The sequence below is a fragment of the Orycteropus afer genome, unplaced genomic scaffold (genome assembly GCF_000298275.1).
Source record: "Orycteropus afer afer isolate SDZICR_OR568_19922 unplaced genomic scaffold, OryAfe1.0 scaffold00346, whole genome shotgun sequence".
Lineage (NCBI taxonomy): Eukaryota > Metazoa > Chordata > Mammalia > Tubulidentata > Orycteropodidae > Orycteropus > Orycteropus afer.
In genome coordinates this window covers 659,334-682,353 of record NW_006921933.1, presented here as the reverse complement: position 1 = coordinate 682,353, position 23,020 = coordinate 659,334, and the positions used below count along the sequence as shown (strand labels likewise).

The 23,020-nt window shown below is 39.1% G+C and overlaps 1 protein-coding gene across 1 annotated transcript in view; it reads left to right on the top strand.

The window, feature by feature from the left end:
• The window catches only part of PPARGC1A (PPARG coactivator 1 alpha), a 128,114-nt gene that overhangs the window by 70,723 nt on the left and 34,371 nt on the right, over nucleotides 1–23,020 (top strand). Inside the window, exons 3-7 of the mRNA XM_007952559.1 lie at nucleotides 7,146–7,340; nucleotides 9,611–9,733; nucleotides 10,598–10,802; nucleotides 18,908–18,953; nucleotides 19,063–19,136. Coding sequence (XP_007950750.1) covers nucleotides 7,146–7,340; nucleotides 9,611–9,733; nucleotides 10,598–10,802; nucleotides 18,908–18,953; nucleotides 19,063–19,136 — 643 coding nt within the window. The remainder of the gene's footprint in view (nucleotides 1–7,145; nucleotides 7,341–9,610; nucleotides 9,734–10,597; nucleotides 10,803–18,907; nucleotides 18,954–19,062; nucleotides 19,137–23,020) is intronic.

Sequence of the window (23,020 nt, the reverse complement as noted above, 5' to 3'; positions counted from 1 at the left end):
GTGGCAGACTGCCTTCTGGTTAGTGGTCAGATGCCATAGGCACTGTGCCACCAGAGCTCCTTACATACAAACGTATATACCTTCCATTTCCATTTCAGTGGTCTAGTCTCGATTATGAGGTCTGGCGGTGCAGTGGTTAAGAGCATTTGACTGCTAACCAAAAGTCTGATGGTTCGAACCCACTGGCCACTCCATGAGAGAAAGAGGAGGCATCTGCTTCCCTAAAGATTTACAGCCTTGGAAACCTTATGGAGCAGTTCTACTCTGTCCTACGGGGTCACTATGAGTTAGAATTGACTGGATGGCAATAGGTTTGGTGTTTTGGGTTTTGTCTTGTTTATTTTTTATTTCATTTTAGAATAAAACTTCAACTTTTTTTTTTTTACCTTGGTTTCTACTTCTTGTAAGTCTTAATTGTACACGTAGAAACCAAAATCAATAAATGCAAATGCTTTTTGCTCATTTGTGCATGCAACAGAGGCGCACAGTATCGAGATTCAGGAAGGGCGTCCTGTGACGGAGTGCATTCCTTATTGAAACCCCAGAATCTGTCTTGAAAGTCACTTCCCGTTTAGCAATTTGAACTTGTGGTGGGGTCTATTGGAACAAATAATCCAAAATAGTGGATAATCCCAAAATGTCATTTATATTTGGCTTCCGAATACATTACCAGATGTTATTCTAGCAGATTTCCCTTCCTAATTAGGCCTCTCAGTTAAAGTAGGAGTTAATTTTGTCTTCATTAGCTGCTTACAAATCAGCAGGATGGGGCAAGGAGGAAACCCAGGGCATGCCGGGTAGCTGGGGGCAGCAAGCCCACTGCTACAAGTCAGCAGTAGATCATGCTCAAAGAATGAAATTCAAACACAGATAATCAAAATGATGGGCACATACACTGCAAATGTTTATTGAGCACCTTCTTGAAGAATTCTCAGGCGTCCCGCCACCCCCTCCCCCCATTAATCATGAGTGCAGAACAATTCTCTAATAGGAATTAGGCAGATGATAACATAAAATTTCATAGGGAAAAAAAAATGGAGGCTCAGAGAGGTGAAGTGACCTCTCACACAGATTGATCTATAAGTATACAGTCCCTAAGATCCTGAAACTGATTAATGCATGATAAGAAGACCCCACTGTTTCCTTGTTATTGATGATTTGAATAATGAGGAAGTAAGAACTCTCCTGGCCTAATTCGCATTAAGAGAGCTAAGATAATGAAGCTGTGATTAAATGGCTATTAAACTATTTTTATCAAACAGAGATCAAGCGAGTGTGAGAATCTGGGGACTAGAGTGTAATTGCAATTCTACAAGATGCAGAAAAAATTACTATCATAAGCAGGGCACGGGCCTTCTATAATAGCCTGCGTTTCAAATCTTTGGGACACCACATACAGTTTTCTCTCTGCCTTCAGATGTCATTTGACATCTCAGTGTCCCTTGTCCCCTCCTTAATTTAGTGGATTTATTCCCCGTCTGTGTGCAGTTGGGTGAGTTGAATGCACTGTCTGCCCCACCATGTGTAACTAGTTGCAAAATCCTTTTGGCAACTGCTCATGAGAGAGGGTGGCCCAGATATTATATGCGGTTGGGAATTTGAATTGTGAGGTGACCCGGGCATCCTGAGGGCCAGAATCTATTTTCCTTCAACTGTGCCTTTTGAGTTATGTCACAGTGTAGGTCATATGGGGACATAGAAACACAGAAGTCCCCCAAAGCAGTGCTGCGCCTTCTAATCTTGTTGGCAGTTCTGAGCTATCATTTTTCAATGCCATGGCATTGCTTAGCAATTGTTGCAGATTCAGAATTTTGGTTTGTTGGTATACATGTGTGTGTATCATCTGTCATTGGAAATCCTTTACGCCTTGAATGAGCTTTTGTCGATCTGCCTTCTTTATTCCTGGAGAGCCCTTGGAAAAGGAAGTGTTACAGTCGCACGGACCGCTGTTGAGGGAGGGAGAATGGCAGCAAACTTGCATGGTATAAGGAAAGGCCAGGATTGAAGCCCACCACGGGAAATGCCGCTTGACAGCCATGGAGCTCAACCGTGGAAACGCGTGTTGGCCTGCTTTCCGCCTTGACTTCCGCCTCCTGCTGCAGCCCCGGCACTAACTTCAGGCTGTGCAGCTGTGGGTCACAGCCCGATGGGCGAGTGGCTCTCTCTACCTCTCTCAGTCTCTCTTTTTCTTCTTTTTTTACTTGGATGGAGCTAATAAGTATATTTTTGTAAAAACAGTAATTTCCAACAATGAGAAAGGGATAGCAAAGCCAAGTCTTTGGAAGGTTATCTTACAATGTCCTTTCACTGACGAATGTGTTTTCCTGTACTGTCACCTGTGAACAGACATGTGTTAGGAGGCCAATGGGCTTCATCTATGGCAACTTTGGTTTATTTGCTCTGTAAATTGGGACCAAAGCAATAATGGAAAGTGACATTAATTGTTTAACAGGGTCCTCTTTGTCACATCCATTGCCTTCTCTAGGGCATTTGATTGTTGAAACTTGTACAATACTAATTGAAATTGCCAGGATTAGGGGCAATGTCCACTCGACTTTACCGATAGGAGTATCTGTGGACCTTCCAACATAAAAGTGTCATCAGCAAAGATCAGACCTTTTTTCCCAGTCTCCTATGATTAAAGGGAACATAGAGTCTTTGAAACAATAACATTTCTTCTTCCTTAGTTCAAGAACAAGTCACTAAAATAAGTTGTGTTGCAGATCTCTCTAAGTCACCCACATACAGGGGTGATAATAAAATATTTAATCATTTCTAATGGACATTGACTGTAAATAATATGTACAGTGCTACCAGTACATACTGGTTGAATGCTAATCCACCTTGTGCACATACCCTAACACAAACACACACAACATACACCATGCTCATCTCCCATTCCACAATCCCTTCCCTCCCATTGTGGTTCCAGGAGAGAGGAGAATTAAAATACTTGGTGGTTTAATCAGATCTTGTAAATTAATGATGACATTATCAAGCTGCAATATTCTGCCACTGAATTTGTTGTATTCACCCAGGCTTATTAAATAAATTGGAGAAAACTAGTTAATTTAAATGTTCTTTGTCATTTTGACTTGATTGGAATTATCATAGTTTGTTTACATTAGAGATAGAACCGAGGCACTATTGTATTATGTGATTGAAAGCAAATAGAGGCTTGCAGTATTGCTGAAAAACAAACACTAAGTTTAAATCGGGATAAACAAAATGACTCCTTTATTGGTAAACATTCTTAACCATTTTTCTTGAGCTATCTGAGCTTCAATAAAGGAAGGCGTTTTTAAAACTAGGACACCTGGAGAAAATATTCAGCTTACAGAAAGTGTGTGTCTCTCTGTGTGTGTGTGTCTGCATGTGTGTGTGTTTGGACGATATTGACAAATTATATTTTGAAAGATTTTTTTAGACGATAGAGATATTTATATTTGTACATATGATTCTTTTGAGATGCTTGAAAATAACAGTTATTTTATTAAAATGGAATTTTATTCAGAATACTTTTATTAAAGTATTATTAGCTCAATTTGGTTTTTCATGTGAATCTTAATGAAAAAAAAAGAGGATGATTGGAAATTTTGGATGCAAGATTATCATCCTAGGTAGAAAAGGAGAGAAAGTAGTTTCAGTATATTTATTATGTACATAGACAGGGTCAGAGTAATTGGGTGGAGCTTGTGTTTGATAAATATTCTATTATGCAATTTCTATTTCAGTGAACTGGCCAGTTTATGGACCCATAAGTGGTACCTTTTTGAAATTAACCATTCGTTCCTCTGGCTAGGATTTACCCTCTTATATTAGAATCTTAAAACTCAAACAGTTGTCAAACCACACAGTGTGCTCAGACTACTTGACTGACAACTTCAAATCCAGGGGCATTTGGGAGGACGCATTATGCAAATGTAAAAATGCTGATTAAAGTCTGTGTTGAGACCACATGACTCTTCTTGGCCTCTTGACTCGGAAAGACTGAGGAGGGTGTAGTTTTGCTCCTGGATGGAGACGAATCAGTAATGAGGGGAAAACAATTTTTATGTGAAAATAGAATGCATACGTGATAAAGGCCTGCCTAATTTCTCTAGTAATACGATTTGATTTTCTGATTAGCTGTCTTATTCTGTGATTCTTGTAATTTTGTCAGGTCAATTAACTGGAGTTCAGTGCCAGATAGAAAGAAGTGTGGGCACTGCTGGCTTCATTAGATGTCAGCAGCTTAGGTGCATTTTGTAATAGAATCTGTGTGGGATAATTTAGCCAGTGTTGTTAATGTCATAGCATACAGAACTTATTAAAAAAAAAAAAAAAAAAAGACTTACGAAACTCACCACAACATCAAGCTAAAGGAGTTAAGCTATGTTTCATCAAAATGAGTGAGCAAAGCAAGAAAGAAAACAACTTGAGAAACAAGTCAAATTGAACAACACTGTGGAGTGCTACAAGGAAAGAAAAAAAGAAAAGAATGTGCTCTATGACATACATTATAGGCAATAGATGCAGATCAATGAATTATTCAGCAAGCAATCAATGAATATCTACACTGTGTGTCAGCACTGTACTAGCTGTTCAGGTGTATAGGCTACAGCACATTGTCCTGGTAACACGAGGATCCCTGGGCAGTGAAAATGGTTAACATGCTCAGCCACTAACTGAAAGATTGAATAGGTTGAAGTCCACCTAGAGGCATGTAGGAAGAAAGGCCTGGAGATTAACTTCCAAACAATCAGCCATTGAAAACCTTGTGGAGTGTAATCATACTCTGACACACAAGGTTGCCATGAGTCAGACTCAACTCTTTTGAGTTCATTTTTCCCTTTTCCTTTTTTAAATTAACAAGGTGCATGAAGACTTGCACAAGTACTGCAATAAATACTATCTTTCATAGTGAATTGTTTACAAACTCTTCCTTTCTATGAAGCATCCTTGGGAGCAAAGTGTTGTCTTGCTTCTCTTTGTATCTCCAACACCTACCATGATGTCTGGCACAGAGTAGGTGCTCTAAAAATGTTTGTGGACTGACTGACTGGAAATTAGTTCTCCAAGGCTATGTTGATGAGGACAAATCTGGGAAGTAGGAAAACAAGTTGTAATATATTGACAGAAGCTACTTTGGGAAGTAATGCTGAAGTAGAATAGTAGCCATGGCAGCAGGAAATAGATGCATTTAACAGGCATTAAAAGTAAGGCTCAGTAACTGGCCAAAGAGGAGTAGTTCAGTGTTTAAGTCTAAAAACTGTTACCCAAAATAGAGAAGTAAAGAGAAATAGCAGTTTCATTCTCAAAGGCTCTACATTTGATTCTGGTAATGAGAGTAATGACAAGGTAGAAACATTTAGTAGGTAGTTATAGATCCATGACTAAAGGTTGGGAGAGATGTCAAGGAAAGAAATGATCTTGAATTGTTTGGTGAGAAGATTGTGGTAGTTGTATGTCAGCTTCACTGGGCCTGATTGAATGGCTGGGCAGTTGGTAGTTATTCCCCATGATGAGACTGGCAATCAACTCCATGGTAGATGGGATCTACCACAAGCAGCTGAGTAGCTGCTTTAGGGATGTGGTCTGCTTCCCATCTATAAGAAACAGCTTTGGGAATAGTCTCTAGCTTATGGCACGCTTGAACCCTGCATGTAGCCGAGTCATTTTCAGCACCCTGCCATGCTCTGCTGACCTTGGGATTTTCAATGGACTTGAATTAATGGCCTGCTGTGTGGTTTGATAACATCGGGACTGTGCCATTTTATTTGTCGACCTTGGGCTTGTTAGCCTCAGCAGCCAGTAGCTGCCGAAGTGAAGAGATGCCTCTGGCTTCTCTCTGGATGGGAGCAAGAGGCAGAGATGAAGGCCAAGGTCAAGGGGCTTTTACTCAGCCCCTAAAGCCTGGTGCTTTGAACTCAGACTTCTAGCCTCCTGAACTGTAAAAGAATAAAGTCCTGTTTGTTCAAGCATTCCATTTGTGGTATATTCCTTCAGAGCAGTACTAGGTAACCAGAACAAATATTAAAATGGAAACCTTGAGAGACTGGATTAGGGTTGGGCATGATGGTAACTGGGGAGTGAAACCAAATGTACATGAAATGTTGAATGTAAAACAAACTCTGCTCCAAAACTTGCATCTGAAGCATAATCAATCAATCAATCAATAAAAATAACCTTATAAAGCTATTATGGGAGTTAAATGAGTTAATTATTAAAAAATAAAATGGAAACCTTGAAAGGGTATGGTTTCTCTTGGTGTAGTTTCAGTTTTTTGCTGGTGCTCAAAGAGAGGTTATCTAAATATTTTGGGGAGGATAGGTTATATAGGAGGTCCCTGGGTGGAACCAATCTTTTGCACTCGGCCACTCATCGGAAGGTAGGCAATTTGAACCCACCTAGTGCTCTGGTAGCATAGTGGCTAAGTCACTTGCCTGCTAACCAGACGGCTGGCGGTTCAAACCCACCAGCCACTCCTCGGAAGGAAGGTTGGGCAATCCTACTTCCGTAGTGATACTGCCTCGAAAACCCAGGGAAGGGTCGCTATGAGTCGGGGCCGACTCGACGGCACATAACAACAACAACAAAAAGTGGCAGCACAGAAGAAAGCCCTAGTGATCCGCTTCCATGACGATTATCCAGGAGCTACGCAAACCATATGGAGCTTAGTTGTACTCTGCAACACATGGGGTAAGAACACATGAGTAGGAACTGACTTCACAGAAACGAGTATGCAGTGAAGGAGATGCAGACACCATATGTGAGAATGAAATAGAGGATGGTTACAATTCTTTTAAGCCGTGATTCTCTAAATCTTCTCTTTTAGGTAGAAAAATAAGGCGTAAGTGTATGGAAGATGATTAAACAAGACAGAGTCCTATACAGCAGCATTAAGTACTGAAATAACATATTGCTAACTTAGCTCAACAATCAGACTTCGGTACAGTTGAAGAATTAATAAATTGTGTGATTCAGCCCAAAGTGAATTTGGAGTTTGAGAAAGCCGTGATCTTTGTGGTCTGGCATGGGCATTCAAGGTTTCATATAGAAGCTACTCATTTGGTTAAACACGTTGGTCTATGTTGATTAATAACGTTACCTACCTCCCGAGATGTACCCACCCACATCTTGCTCTGTTTTTCTGTTTTTTACAGAAGATAGATGAAGAGAATGAGGCAAACTTGCTAGCAGTCCTCACAGAGACACTGGACAGTCTCCCTGTGGATGAAGACGGATTGCCCTCATTTGATGCGCTGACAGATGGAGATGTGACCACTGACAATGACGCTAGTCCTTCCTCTATGCCTGACGGCACCCCTCCGCCTCAGGAGGCAGAAGAGCCGTCTCTAGTAAGAATCCTTCCTACTGTTTAACAGCAATTGGAGTTGCCTCTGGCTACCCGCTGCATGGGTATGATGTAGTAACAATAAGGTTTGGATTCTTAATTTAAACTGATGCCAAAACAATCCCCACACACAGCAGCATTGCAAATTCTTTGATTCTCTGTTTGAAATGTTGGAATGCAAGTTTTCATAGTGGGTTTGCTATATTTTCTTTTTAAATTATATTTTGTTGTCTATGCACGTGTGTTTATATCTTTTCATCCTGGTTCGTAGTAGTAAATATCTAGAAAATACACACAGCTAAAAGGAATAGACTAACATTTCACCTGGAATTAAAAAAAAAAAAAAATTTTTTTTTTTTCATTTAAAATAGATCATGAGCATGTTTGTGAATTTCAAATACAGCCATCATTTTTAATGATTGCATATTATCTCACCATACAGAAGAGTTCAATTTCGTTCAGCAACCCTTATGATTGGATATTTAGTATTTTTCCTTACTATTTCTCACTGTTGTAATTTGTATAATAATGAATACATTTGTACTTTTATTCTTATGCATAAAATTCTAGATATAGAATCTATAGGTCAAGGGGGTATGCAACATTTAAAGGCTGTGGATCCATATTTCTCATAAAGATTGAAAAATAATAGCACATTTGCAACCCAAGTTACTTTAATTTATGGTAAGCAATGACGAGTGAATTTGTTGGCAGTGAAGAGTGAATTTCCTTTTCAATGCAGTGCTTGTCCGGAATTTTATTAGTTCTAAGACACAGTTTACCTTCTCATCTATGCTGGCCATTTGTCATTTGCTATAAATTTGATGTAAGAGCATGCTGTATAAATTATGGAATGCCATCGTCTAAACTTTAATAATGTGCTTTAGCCTTTGAGAGGTTGTTTTTCTCACATCTCTAAGTTTTGAAAAGTTAAAGGCATTCCACATGAGCACTTGAAAACACTACTTGTCAGTGCCTAAGGCACTTGACTGCTAACCAGAAGGCTGATGGTTCAAACCCACCAGCCACTCCTCAGAAGGAAGTTTGGGCAATCTACTTCTGTAGTGATACTGCCTCAGAAACCCAAGGAGGGCTCCCTACGAGTCGGATCCAACTCGACGGCAATGAGTTTGGTTTTTTGGTTTGGTTAGTCTAGAGGAGAGAGTACTTTATAAGTAATTGATTTATTTATTGCCAAATTTCTCCACATGTCCGGACCGTGGATTTTGGTATCTGTTGTTGTTGTTGTTATGTGCTGTCGAGTCAGCCCCGACTCATAGTGACCCCTCCTTGGGTTTCCGAGGATTTTGGTATCTAGAACCATGATTTCTTTAGCTCTGATGGTATTCTGATGATTTAGACCAGATGATATTCACCAACACAGTCTGTTCACCTAGGAGGGGTTATTGCATGTCACAATGGAGGGGTCCTTGGAAGGAATCAAGTCAGCTGAATGAGGAAATGGAGCCAGCAGGGACCGCTCCCTGAGCTTACACACCTGGGGCCAGACCCTGCATTTCTTGGTCTACAGGCCAGATCTCTGTCTACTTACAAGTCATCTTTCTTTCTGAAATCAGGGATCAACACTCTTATCTCCAAACCCTCTTTGTATCACGTTATTTTGAGACATGGTTGTGAACTGTGTTTCAAAGCATACCCCAATACTTCCTTTATTGCCACTTGATTCATCTGAGGGGAAAATGGATACATATATCCCAAAACCTACTGCCATCAAGTTCATTCTGACTAATAGTGACCCTGTAAGGCAGAAGAGACCTGCCCATAGGGTTCCTGGGGCTGTAATCTCTTCAGAGGCAGACTGCCACATCTTTCTCCTGCAGAGTGGCTGGGGGTTTGAACTGCCAGCCTTTCAGTTAGCAGCCAAACAATAACCACTGCACTATCACGGCTCTCTCTCTATTCATATATATTCACTACCTACCCTGCCTCCCCACCTAAGTCCTCATTTAGTTAGGCAACTTTTCTCAGTTGGTGGTAATTTTGAAATTCTTTGGGGAGGTTCCTTTACTTTATCTTATCTAAAACATAAAGGCAGAAAGTACCACGAATGTAGGAAAAGAAACAATTTTTGGTCACAATTGTTAGTACAAAGCCAAATTTTTTCTTACTTTCAAAAAAAAAGTTTTTTTTTGGCCTTATTTTTTTATTTTTCTTCATTTATTGTTTTTTTCAAAGTTTCGTTGGCTTATTATTCTAATCCATTAAAAGATGCCTAACTTTTCTTGTGTTTCCCCTTTCCTGATATATTTGTAGCTTAAGAAGCTCTTACTGGCACCAGCCAACACTCAGCTAAGTTATAATGAATGCAGTGGTCTCAGTACCCAGAACCATGCCAGCCATAACCACAGGATCAGAACAAACCCTGCAGTTGTTAAGGTACAATCTTCTTAATACAAGGGGGAAGTAGCACAGGGTTTTTGCTTGAAGCTGGAAAGCAAACGCTAGGTCTGTGTGCATTAATTCTGCCGGGATGCTGCAACTTGCTTCATAATGGTAAAACCGATTATGAGATGGACTTCCAAGAGTGGAGCTTGAGATGTTTTAAAGAAGGAGACGTTCATTTGTACCGCTTCTCTTGGATGACTGGACTGGAAGCTCCGCTATCTGTTACTCCTTGCCCACTTTATTAGTCTATGCATCAGCGTGGGCTGAACTGAAATGTCCTGATTGGCTGGTCTGATCTGTGAGTGAGTTGAAGATGCAGGACTGCTATTTTGCCAGCTGTCTAACCTGAGAAGGATTGCTCTGGAATCACCAGCAAAAGATCGCTCTCTGCCATTAATTGGATGGAATGCTGGCAATGACATAATTCGGTTAGCAGGCTGTATTAAACAATGTTTGTCTTGCCATTCACTGTGAGTGAAAACGGAGTGTTAAGGGGTACTTAAGAGAGCTGTGAACACTGGGCTCCAGCAATCAGCAGCAAATTAAGGTTTAACCAGCTTATTTTTAATTTTTTTTTATTCACAGTAAAGGCGCTACAGGGTCTTGTTAGTTACATGTTGCTGAGTAGGAACACTGAAATGTAGGAGAAATGAAATAAAAAGCTGTATAAATGTCATTTAGGAATTTTAAATGTAATTTTCTTTCCTTGTTCTGCAAACAATTATTCACAGCTCATGGATCTAGTACACTTAGACTGAACACTTCATTGAAAATCTCATCTCTTCAGAAAACCTATATCCATTCTGATAAGGTTCAGTTCACTAATTTTGGCTTTCTTTATGCCTTGTTTTTAAGACCGAGAATTCATGGAGCCATAAAGCGAAGAGCATTTGTCAACAGCAAAAGCCACAGAGACGTCCCTGCTCGGAGCTTCTCAAGTATCTGACCACAAACGATGACCCTCCTCACACCAAACCCACAGAGAACAGGAACAGCCACAGAGACAAATGCACCTCCAAAAAGAAGCCCCACGCACAGTCACAGGTGCAACATTTACAAGGTAGGCTGGGGACCAAAGCACATGTTGGTGAGGGCGCTGGAGGCTAGGAAAGCCAGCACTGTAGCCAAGGGTGCAAAACCTTCAGGCTTCAGTTCCCATCAGTGTCTCTCGGTGAAAAGAGAATTCAACACTTTATTGTTGGAGAGGAGGAAAAAATGCTTCCCTGGCCACAGGTTGCACATATCTTGTTAAGCTGATAGGCAGTCTAAATCCCAGTTTTCAAAAGGCACCTGAACTGTTAGCTGCAAGTGGAGGCAAGGCAGAGTGGGGGAGTAGATGCAGCATCAGATGAAGTTTATATGAATCTCTGAATTGCTGGGATAATTGAAGTTCCAGGCAAGCTGGGCTAGCCAATTCATTACGGAGCTTTTATTTTCTTCCCCTCTAGTAATGGAAACAATGAGGGATTGTTGATTTGCTGTATGTAACTTAACAACTAGTAAATAGTATTTATGCAGCCCCTCCTGGTTCTGAAGCGCTGGCTTCCCTTTTTCAACTACGTGCTATGCTTACAGAGTTTGTCTGGTAAATAAGACTTGGAAATTTCTAGAAAAAAAAAAAAAAAACATATATTTTGCTTTCTAGTTAAGAAATATTTTCTAGATTAAATTAAACATCTGGATTTGTTTTCATTATCTTCCTACGTTGCTAGAAGGCTGAAGCTTCTGAGGCCAACTGGAGTGATTTGGGGAAAGCCTCTCTTGGCAGAGAGATCATTTTCTTTCTTTCTCGCTCCTCCTCATCAAGATGCTCTAGTCTTTTAAGCCCAATGAGAGCTTGCTGGGAGTTGGTGTTGCTTTCAAACAGGGCTTTGAACTGGTTTGAACTGATTCAGCCATGGCCAACAGAGAGAAACCGGAACAGACCTAAATTGTTAAAATTTGGGTGACCTGGACCACTGACTAGTACAGGAAAAGTTATTGTTCAAAGCATTGGAATGGTAGACTTGGAGGACGAATACTGACTCCTTTCAGGAATTTTTTGCCTGAAATTGGATTATTATAAGGCTGTGGATGGAGAGAGACACACATTCAAAATAGTGTAGTCAGTGGCCATCTTTGAGCTGGGCACCATCATTTTCGACAAGGTCAGTCAAGAGCTGTGGTTACTATGCAATGTACACACTGCCATTGTTTTCTCAGAGGGAAATTATGATTATGGCGCAGCTCTGATTTGTTATTTTTTCCATTCTGGGTAATGTTCTGCTTCACTCACATTTTACAAATTCGGGTCTGTTCTGTTGTCACTTCATGGACCATGAGCGAACTCGGCCGAAATGGTTCAAGCCCTGCTTTTGTATACGCTAGCTTCCACTCTAACCCTATTTCTAATGTTGATATGAAATAGGCATATTCTAAAAAAACAATTATAAGCACCTACCTCTTTTCCTTTTATTTCCTCAACTTCCCCTTTGACCTATAGAATCACAACCAGTCCTCTTTGAGCCACCATTATTGCCCCTAGGTTTGCTCTTGTTGCTGGTGCTTTTAGTTTGTATTTAGGGAAATATTTCAAATTTTCCTCCCTTATCCCTACCTCACCATAAGTTGAAGATTATCAGGAACCTTCTTTTTCTTTTTGAGCATTTTAGTGTAATTTGGATGAATTTTCACAAAGCAGATCCATTTTACATTCAACAGTTTGTACATGTTTTGTTTTGTGACAGTGATTCCAGTCCCTACAATGGGCCAGCTCTCTTCCCACTTCCACGCTTAGTGACACTTTCCCTGTATCCGCTTTGCATATGCATCCTGCCTCCCTGGCTTTCTCCTTGTGCGGATGCTGCAGTGCTTCTTGTCCCCTGTGACTGATTGTTCTGAAGAGTACATCTCTGTTGTGCACTTGCTCAGCTCATAGGTCTAGCTTTCTTTTGGCTGAGAGGTGAGACTGGGGAGTGAGTCCAATTCCAGACCCAAATGGTATCTGGGGCCCATAGTCTCTGAGTTTCACCATTCTCCAGCCTACTCCCAGATAAGCTTTCCCTGGTCGCTATCTCAGATTCACTGTCCATCCTTCTCTACCAGTTTGGGGAAATACATTGAGTGAGATGGACCAGATTCTCTACTAGCTCTCTTCTCCCTGGTTTTGCCCCATATCCTACCCACTGTCATAGTTTTCCTAAGAGCAAAACTAGCCTTGCTGTGAGACTCCTCCCTTGGCAGTGTTGAAAGCATCAGGGAAGGGAAGATAGCTGGGTTCACTTTAGTGAGTGAACTCTAGAATTCAGTGGGCCACTCTCCACCCTGCCTCAGTCATGCATTCATTTTCTGAGCTGAATTGAAGTCCCCAGGCCGAGGCAAGCCTGGAGGCAGTGAAGCTAACAAAGCTGCACTTGCTTTGATTCTTTTTGTTGTTGGCGGTGGCGGCCCTGTTGGGTTGGGGGAATCCCCGGGTGGTGCAAACAGTTCCTGCACTCAGCTGCTGACTAAAAGATTGGAGGTTCAAGTCCACCCAGAAGCACCTTGGAAGAAAGGCCTAATGTCTATTTACAAAAACTCAGCCATGGACAACCATGTGGAGCACAGTTGTACTCTGACACACATGGGGGTATCATGAGCTGAATTCCAGTCGACAGCCACTGGTTACTGGTTTGTGTTTTAAGGTTTTTATTTTCCCTCCTTGTCTGAGCACAAAAGCAAACAAACAAAAACTTTCCTAACAGTCTTAGACACTCTTCAGTGTTCCGCAGGGGAATATACTGGAACAGGGAACTGTTCCTAGCCCCACCCAACTTTGCTCTTCCTCCTCACCACCCACCCCCCCGGGTCCCACATGAACCTGGAGATCATATGTGCTCATGCAGCCAAGCATGGCTACACCTCAAGCCAAGGTGTGCACACGCTGATGCATGGTCCAGTGTAGGATGAGCGAGCCCAGGGCAGAAAGCTGTATATCTTCCCAGAGTGTGGCTCAGAAGGGCGGGAATGAGCTCCACACTGGCATGTTCCCTTGGCCCTGTAAAATCCTTGCTGCCTGGAGAGAAGCAGGGCCAGAGCAAGGCTAAGAATGGGCTCAGGGCAGGGGCCTCTCGTGCTGGCTCTAAGCCCCTTCCGCTGGGATACTTGCTGTCTGGCTCTATATTTAGATTTGCTGACTTGGCTTGTTACGTGTGAGCTCATGACTCAAAACAGGTGAGCTGCCATTATGGCATGCAGCAGTGATTTCCTCCCTTGAGTTGGGAATGAATGGACGAACTCTTTATTAGAACCATTTCTAAGTAAATGGACATCTTACAAAGCAAATTTAAAGAGACACAAACACCTAAATACAATAAAGTAGCTTTCTTTCTAATGTTCATTGCAATTGGAAAAATGTCAGTAATAACTTTATAACTAAAGCTTTATTAGGACATTTCTTGTGATCTTGCCACTTAAGTCAAATCCCCAAAGGGTCTGAATAGCTCCCAAGTTTCACACCCACTTTTCTTCTCTAAATCAAAACAAATATGATTGATGAATAGTGAGAGGTGGTTTTTTGTTTTTTGAATCCATAGCTGAGTGATTTGAAACAGGGAGAATTCCAGTGCTAGTGTTTGTTTGGTTTCCTAGTACTACCTTCACCAATCCAAAATGAAAGCCACCTGCATGTTCCCCCCCATATAGATATCCAAAGTCAAGAGAAAAATTAACATGATGCCCACCTTTATTATGTTGTTGTTGTTATGTGCCATCAAGTCAGACCTAACTCTTACTAGAGCAATTATTTCCAAATGTCTTTAATTAATTCATTCGGTCTTGTTTACCAAGTGCCTCCTGTGTTCTAGGCACCTGGCTGGCACTTGGAATGCCATGGTGAATCAGTCAGGTGTTGCCCTTGATCGTGTGGTGTTCACAGCCCCTACAAATGCAAACCTGGCCTTGTGTCTCCGTGGAGCTGCAGCCAGCCAGCTTGGCAGTATATTCCTTGCATTTGTTTCCTTTAATTTCCTACCATTCTTTTCTTTTCTCTCACTCTTACTGCCTTGAGATTGGACTTCACAATAATAAGCCTTATCACTTAAGGGACACCTTAAGCCCTGTTTTCTTACATATTCCTCCAACCACGTGATTCTAGCAGACTCCATCAACCAGATCCCTGTTTCCTTGGCCATAGAAGTGGGCGCATGTCCCAAGCGATTGTTGTGTGCCATCGAGTTGACTCTGACTCCTGTTGACCCTATGTGACAAGGTAGGACCGCCCACATGGTTTCCTAGGCTGAAATCTTTACAAAAGAACATCACCAGGTCTTTTTCCCTGTGGGGTGGCTGGTGGTTTGAACTACTGACCTTTCATTAGTAGCTAAGTGTTTAACCATTGCACTACCAAGGTTCCTTTGTCCCAAGCTAGCCCAACAGAAACCCTTACCTGATGTCCTTTTTTTTTAAATTTTCTCCCCTAATTTTTTTTTTTATTTTTTATCACAGTGAAAATATACACAAGGAAATATTCAGTGTGTCAACAATTTTGTGTTGAGGTTTTTATTTTTGAATTCATTTTCTCCCTTCTGCTTCCCACAGTGACTGTGCCATTTTACAGTCCCGCCAGCAGTGTATGAGTTCCGGTCTCTCCACACCCTTGTCAGCATTTGTTGTTTTCTGTCCTGTTGGACCTTGGCTATTAATGCTGCGATGAGACGATATCTCACTGTTGGTTTCATTTGCATCTCTCTCTTGGCTAATGATCAGGAGCATTTCTTCATGCATTTCTTGGCCACCTGAATGTCTTCTTTGGGGAAGCGTCTGTTCATGTTTTCTGCCCATTGTTTAATTGGATTATTTGCCTTTTTGTTATTGAGATGTTGAAATTTTCTATAAATTTTAGAGATTAGTTCTTTGTCAGATATATCATTGCCAAAATTTTCTCAGTGTGTAGCTTCCCTTTTACTCTTCTGGAGGTCTTTTTATGCAGAGAAGCTTAAATTTTAGGAGGTCCCAATTGTCTAGTTTATCTTCTGCTCTTTGTATTTTTGGTTATGGTTGATAGCTTATTTATGCCATAAATTAAAGCCCCTAAGTTTGTCCCGGTTTTTCTTTTTGATGCTCTGTATGCTTTTAGGTGTTACATTTAGGTCTTTGATCCATCTTGAGTTGGTTTTCATATAAGGTGTAAGGTATGGATCTTGTTTAATTTTTCTGCAAATGGATATCTAGTTTCGACAGTACCATTTGTTAAAGAGACTCTTTCTTCTCCATGTAATAGATATGCTTCTGCTTTAAAAAACTGGAAATAGAAATACCATTTGATCCAGCAATCCTACTACTAGGTATACATCATAAAGAAATAAGAACTGGGACACGAGTAAATATATACACACCCATGTTCATTGCAGCATTATTCACAATAGCAAAGAGATGGAAATAACCTAAGTGTCCATCAACAGATAAATGGATAAACAAACTATGGTAAATACACACAATGGAATACTATGCAATGTTAAAAAAACAATAATGAATCCACGAAATACCCAAACACCTCATAATGTGGATGAACCTAGAGGACATTATGCTGAATGAAATAAATCAATAACAAAAGAACAAATATTGCATGAGACCACTGTTATAAAATGTCAAGAAAAAGTTTACACACAGAAAGAAACATTCTTTGATGGTTACCAGGGATGGCAGGGAAGGAGAGGGAAACTCACTAATTAGGTAATAGACATGTATTAATTTGGGTGAAGGGAAAGGCAATATACAGTAAGGGGGAGGTCAGCTTAATAGCAGGGCAAGACACAAGAAGTTCACAAGAGTTACAGACAACAAAGGGAAATACTATACATACACTATCCTGCAATATCAGTAGTAGCAAACAATAACCTATGAGTTATTGCAGGAAGACATGCAGCTGATAAGTATGGGGAGGAGAATGAGACTACACCCATGACCATATATAGGTTTGGCAGAGGGTATTTCTACATATGTGTTCGTATGTGTTGTAATTATATTTGTGTATATAGTAGAGCAAACAGGGGGCAAAGTTATGAACATGTCTTAGCCATAAACAAACACCTTTTGGGAATGAGTACTGGGCTTGAAGGCTTAGGAATATATTCTAGGGATATAGGTAAATCAATTGTCATAACCGTTCACAAAAACAAAGTTTAACACACCGTACTGTGATTAGTAGCAACTGGGGTCATTGGACCAGAGGTTGGATTAAGCTCTCGGCAAACCAAATCACTATTGCTCTAGGGGTAGCTTTGGTGGACCTGGGCTTATTTAGGGACTGGGTTCTGTATGTGGTTTGAGGACTGTACCTTTGCTGTGGCTCTAACTGACGTTTGTGTCTGGGCCCAATAAATATGGCTGTTCTCGATTCCTCTCCGGGAGCTCTGGTGGCGTAGTGCCTAAGGCACTTGACTGCTAACCAGAAGGCTGGTGGTTCAAACCTACCAGCCACTCCTGGGAAGGAAGTTTGGGCAATCTACTTCTGTAGTGATACTGCCTCGGAAACCCAAGGAGGGGGTCACTAAGAGTTGGGTCCGACTTGATGGGAAACAACAACAAAGATTGCTCTCAATATTACCTGCCTCCAACTATCAGAATTTTGGGAGTCTTCCTTGAGCATGCAAGATTTCCTACACCTTGGAAATTGAAATTTCAGCGGCTCATTTTCAATGTACAGTTGTTATAAGACATCATACTTAGTTCACATCTGGTTGTATTTTCTGCAGAACCTATATGAATTATCATAATTGTTAATTTAGCACCATGAGTTGGAATAGCTCCTTTCATAAGTATACGCTTTTTAAAAGGCTCATTATATTAGAGATACTGAAAGATTAATATCAAACCAGCTCATTTATCTGTGCATATGAAAAAGCTAATCAATCAGTGTACTTAATTTGTAGAAGACAGCATGGGCTTCCTATTTCTGGGTGTACATTGGGAAGATGGTATACAATTCAATTGTTTAAACCTGAATTTACAAGTTAAATATGTATATGCTATTTATCCAAGTAAAGTGCCAAATTTCAGGCTAATTGAACATAAATAATCTCACCTTTCAAAAGAACTTTATTATTGGGTTTAATTGATTTATTTTAATATCTGTTAAATTTAATTATTTTTGATAGGAGAAAGGAAACATATTTTTGGTCAACTCTTCTATGAACTAGCTTTATGGCCCTGAAAATATCATTTAACTATCTTTATGTCTTAGATTCTTCATCCATAGAATTAGAAAGCTTATTCAAAATGCTTTCTTGTACTTAAGTCTATGATATTCATTATATAAATGATTATATCTTGACCATTGGAAAGTAGATATTTTAATTATAAAATGTTGAAATATACCTACATACATATCAATATATTTTCATAGATAAGCATATATATATAATACAGGAATGGATATCCTAAGTATGTTTCCCATTTTACTTTCCCCTCCTTCTGTTCAAACTACAAGACTGCTGAGGACTCTACCTTTCATAATTGGGAAATGCCTCCTGTAGGAGGTAAGGTTTGAAAACATAAAAGAAAGAAGGCAAGCTCTCTTTGCAAGTCTGTGGGTTTCTCAGCTGGTAAACGTTGCATCTTACTATAGTTATCCATTGGATTTGGGGCTTTGAACCCTTTTAAGACATCTGAGTCAATGCCAATAACTTGCCATAATCCGTCATTTAATTTTCAGCCAATGGAGTAGTTGTTGCTTGAGCTTTGCCCTCATAAAAATAATCTATTCTCAGGGCTAAATATAAAATTATACATTTTAGGAGTAAAATCAACTGAATATTCATAACGTTCTGTTGCTTCATAGTTACTCTGCTGTTTTCTTGTCTAAACAAACCATGTACTATATTCCAAATTAAAGGGAAAAACATTATTTCTCTCTGATGGCATGGTGCAGATTTTATATCCTTAATAGGAATGGTATATTTTGGAGAAAATTCTGTTCTTGGATGTGTTTTCAAATGATAGTTTACTGATGCAGATGTTGTTTGGGGTTTGTTTTTAGCATACCGGACTGTTGTCTGTCTTTGATCCAATATTCTGGGATTTCCTTGGTTTCATCTTCCAGTTATCTGCTCAGCTTTCCAACTTGACAGGAGAAGAAAGAAAATAAATCTAGGGGACATTCAGTATTGCATAACTAGTTTTTTTTTTTTTCTTTTTTTTTTCCTTTAGCCAAACCAACAACTTTATCTCTTCCTCTGACCCCAGAGTCACCAAAGTAAGTATTAAGAAATGTCACCATTTTCAGAAAGGGAAGGGGGTTCTAATACATTTGGCTACAGCAACTCCATTTCAGTTTGTTTTTATAAATGTGCCATATCTTCCAGTGACCCCAAAGGTTCCCCATTTGAGAACAAGACTATTGAACGAACCTTAAGTGTGGAACTCTCTGGAACTGCAGGTAAGCCTGACATTTCACTTGGATGTTTTTTGCTCATTTGTGAAACATGTCTTAGATGATAGAACATTGTAGTGGTCTCTGTTTGACAAGTGAGGTTAATAAGGAGTATAAGCAAAATTGGATACGAAGCTATCAGTAAGTATGTTCAGTTCTTTTTCCTTTCTTCTTTTTTAAGTGTAGGCATTTTTTTATGTGTTAGACTTGGGCCCACTCTTTGATGTAGATTATTGCCCTGGATCCTCAAATAACCCTATTTCTGATGAAGAAATTGAGCTTTGAGTAAGATAAGAAATTGACACTTGTAGAGCTCCCATTCAATCGCTATGCCAGGCATGGAACTGGTTTTGGTAGACGTCAGACAGCCTCAGAAGGATGATGAGAGCGTTCTCATTTTAGAAATATGGATATGAGGTTCAGAGATGTCAAGCAACTTTCTGCTGGAAAGCTAGGAGATAAGGTTTGAGCCTATGTTTACTAATTATCAACGCTTCACTTGGAATATTTGTATGTGCTTATATATCTCACTATTTCTATATCTTTCCAGAAAAGGAGAAAAATAAAATATGCCCATTCATCAAAACAAAATACCTTAATGTATTTTTGAACAAGAGAATCTTCTTTCACCATTTTGGATTTCTGAACTCATTTAGCCAGTCTTTACTTCACACACTAAAGAAGAAGGAGCATTCACAAACTTGGACTAACTGCTGAGATACTTATTAATCTGACGAGTTTCTAGGCAGATTTCTGAGTTGGTTGTAAGTGGTGGTTTTGCACTATGTGCTTTAGGTCTGGGTTCCTGAATCCCACCAGAAAGTGACTCTTAGGATGTCTGAACAAGAAATTCCTTGACTCTGGCCATTGCTGATAAGGGGAAAGGAACAGTAGATTAAACAAGATGCTTTCAACCAGAACTATGGTGCCTACACGCACTATGGCCATTGTCACTCAGTTTAATTTCACACTTCCAGTTTGCTAAATTATCTCCTTATGAAAGGTCTACTGCATGATTTGGTCAAGCAGTAGAGTAGTTGATTTCATGGTGTGTATATGTGTGTGGAGACACACACACATATTTACTTATAACCTTATATAATATCATTTAGTAAATAAATTATAATTCACATATATTATTATAAGGGACACTTCTTTGTGCATTTATTCTATTCCTTCTTATGTGAACAATGAAGATAAAAAATTGGTGAAATTACCCAAAAAGTCCATTAAAGAATATATATTTTTATGATTTTATTTTTACTTAAAACATGTAAATATATATTCAAAAATCACATTTTTTTTTTAATGCTAACTAGGGATCCATTCATCATTCTTGTGCAAACCACAACTAATGTGTTATAGATGCTATTCACTTTTTGTTTGTTGCTCTTTGAAGGAAAATAATTAATAATTAATGTTTATATGGTAGTCTGAGTGTAAAATCTTTGTAGCATTGTGATATTTTCCCCAGTGTTTTCTGTTACCACACAGCTGCATCTAATTTGACAGCATTTTTTGTAGTGACAAAGGAGCCCTGGTAAGTGCTCAGCTGCTAACCCAAAGGTCAATAGTTCAAACCTCATTCAGGCAGTTCCATGGGAGAAAGAAGAGACAGTCTGCGTCCATAAAGATGACAGCCATGGAAAACCTTTTGGGGTAGTTCTACTCTGTCCCATAGTGTTGCTATGATATTGTCTTGACTCAACAGCAATGAGTTTGGTTTGTATTTTTGGTTGAAGTGACATACTTTCATGAGGTCTTTTTAATGGAGACAACTCTTTTTGGACTTATATTTCATTTATTTACATACTATTTTATATTATGTAATTTCAAGCACCAGTACAATGGACATTAACTCATTTGTGAAAATACACTACCCAGCTCTTGATAAGAACCCACCTTAAAGGAATCTGTTAACTAAGAATGACTGTGTTAATTAGTCATTTACTATATTTGAGATCGTCTCTGTACATATCAATACCAAGCTTTTCATTAAAGAAATACTTTTTTAAAATATTCTCTGATGACAAAATGATATTAACTTATTCTGGAAATGTAAAAAATATAAATTAGTTGAAAAATTTATTAATACTTCTGTGATGTAAGGGTATTAATAGCATTGTTTTCTATGACTATTTTTATACATTTATGATCATTTTGTATATATACAGTTTCACATCCTGATTTTTCAGTTAACATTTTAATAAGAAATTTTCATGTCACCATAAACCTCTTACTCTCAAGACTTTAGAGTGCTGTGTAATTCTAGTTTGAGTCGGCACAACAACATTTATGTCTTCTTACTCCTGTTGTTATACATTTAGGCTGGTTTCAAGTGTTACCATTTAACATAGTGGAATTCTATGTCCATAAAATGTTTTAATCTTTTTTTCAAAAAACAGATTCCTAGTGGTTAGTTATGTTGAAGAAAAGGATATAAATACTTTGGAGGTTTCAGATGTACATTGCCACATCACTTTCCAAGGGTTATTTCCAGTTATAATCCCATTAGCACTATATGGATATACTTACTTCATCACATCTTTGCTAGCATTGGGTATTTTCATTTTTAAAGTGTTTTATTAATTTATGAGGATGAACAGGTCATTTAAATTGCATTTTTTCTATTAGTGAAATTCTGGTATTGTAAGACAAAGCACTTCTTTTTATTTTGTTCTTGCCATAAGTTTTAATATTCTTAAGAAGAAATACTGAGTTTTAAATAATTTAGTTATAATTTTGAAAGGTTAATAGCCTGCACTCTATTGAGAGTCTGTTAGAGATTTATAGAAGATACTTTTTTTTTTTTATTACTTAGAAACCTTAAAATTGTGTATAGTGGATTTGTTTCTGTCAGTGAACCAGCATTCATCTTATTAGTTTAAATATTTCATTCTTGATAATATTGAAATCAATAGGGTACTGTGGAAATCAATTTACCAAAATATTTTTTATATCTGCTCTATGCTGATAATATAGGCTGGGGACTATACAGCAAATGTAAGAAATAGAAAATAATTCATAAAAAAATGGAATTAAGTGATGGGCCACAGTTGATACTATATAAATGATTCATGTGTTTAAAATGCAGGCTTATAATCTTGAGCAAATAACACATATTATACAAACAATATGAAAAATGTTATTTATAATTTTTTGCCACCTTCTAAGATAGATGGGCCCTAGGTGTGGTGTTTAGTTTGTTGAGCACAGTGTCAATAAATATGAAGATGCAAATTGGAAAAGACGAGGTAATGCCAAATTGTGCCATACAAGGGAAAGAACGTAGAGATATAGGAAAACAAGGAGAGCAGGGGGAAATTGGAGGATGCTGAAGGAACTTGGATAGGAGCTCTGGTGATGGAGTGGTTAAAGCATTTGGCTGCTAACCAAAAGTTTGGTAATTCAAAGCCACCAGTTGCTCCGTGGAAGAAAGATGAGGCAGTCTGCTTCCATAAAGATTTACAGCCTTGCAAACCCAATGGGGGAAGTTCTACCCTGTCCTATAAGGTTTCTACGAGTGGGTTTGTGCTTGGAAGGAGACATTTGGAACCTGCCTTCACAGTAATGTAGAGAGGAGTTGGAGGAGATTTTGTTGTTGTTGTTAGACAGAGATACTCTGGGTTTGAAATCATGTGTGTAATACAAGTTGCCCATCATCTCCTCTCCCCTAATCATCTTCAATAAAAGCCTGTTTCCCAGTAGTGTTAGGTCGATGGTATTTTATCTCGGAGAATGCGACAAACAGTCATTTGTATCTCAAGAGAATAATGGAAGTTATCCAAGGGAGCCCTGTAATGTGGCTTCAAGTTAAATAGGATGATTGTGCAAAAGGATAAAAAGAATTCCAAAGACAGTTCAGGACTAAACAACCATTAAGGGCATAC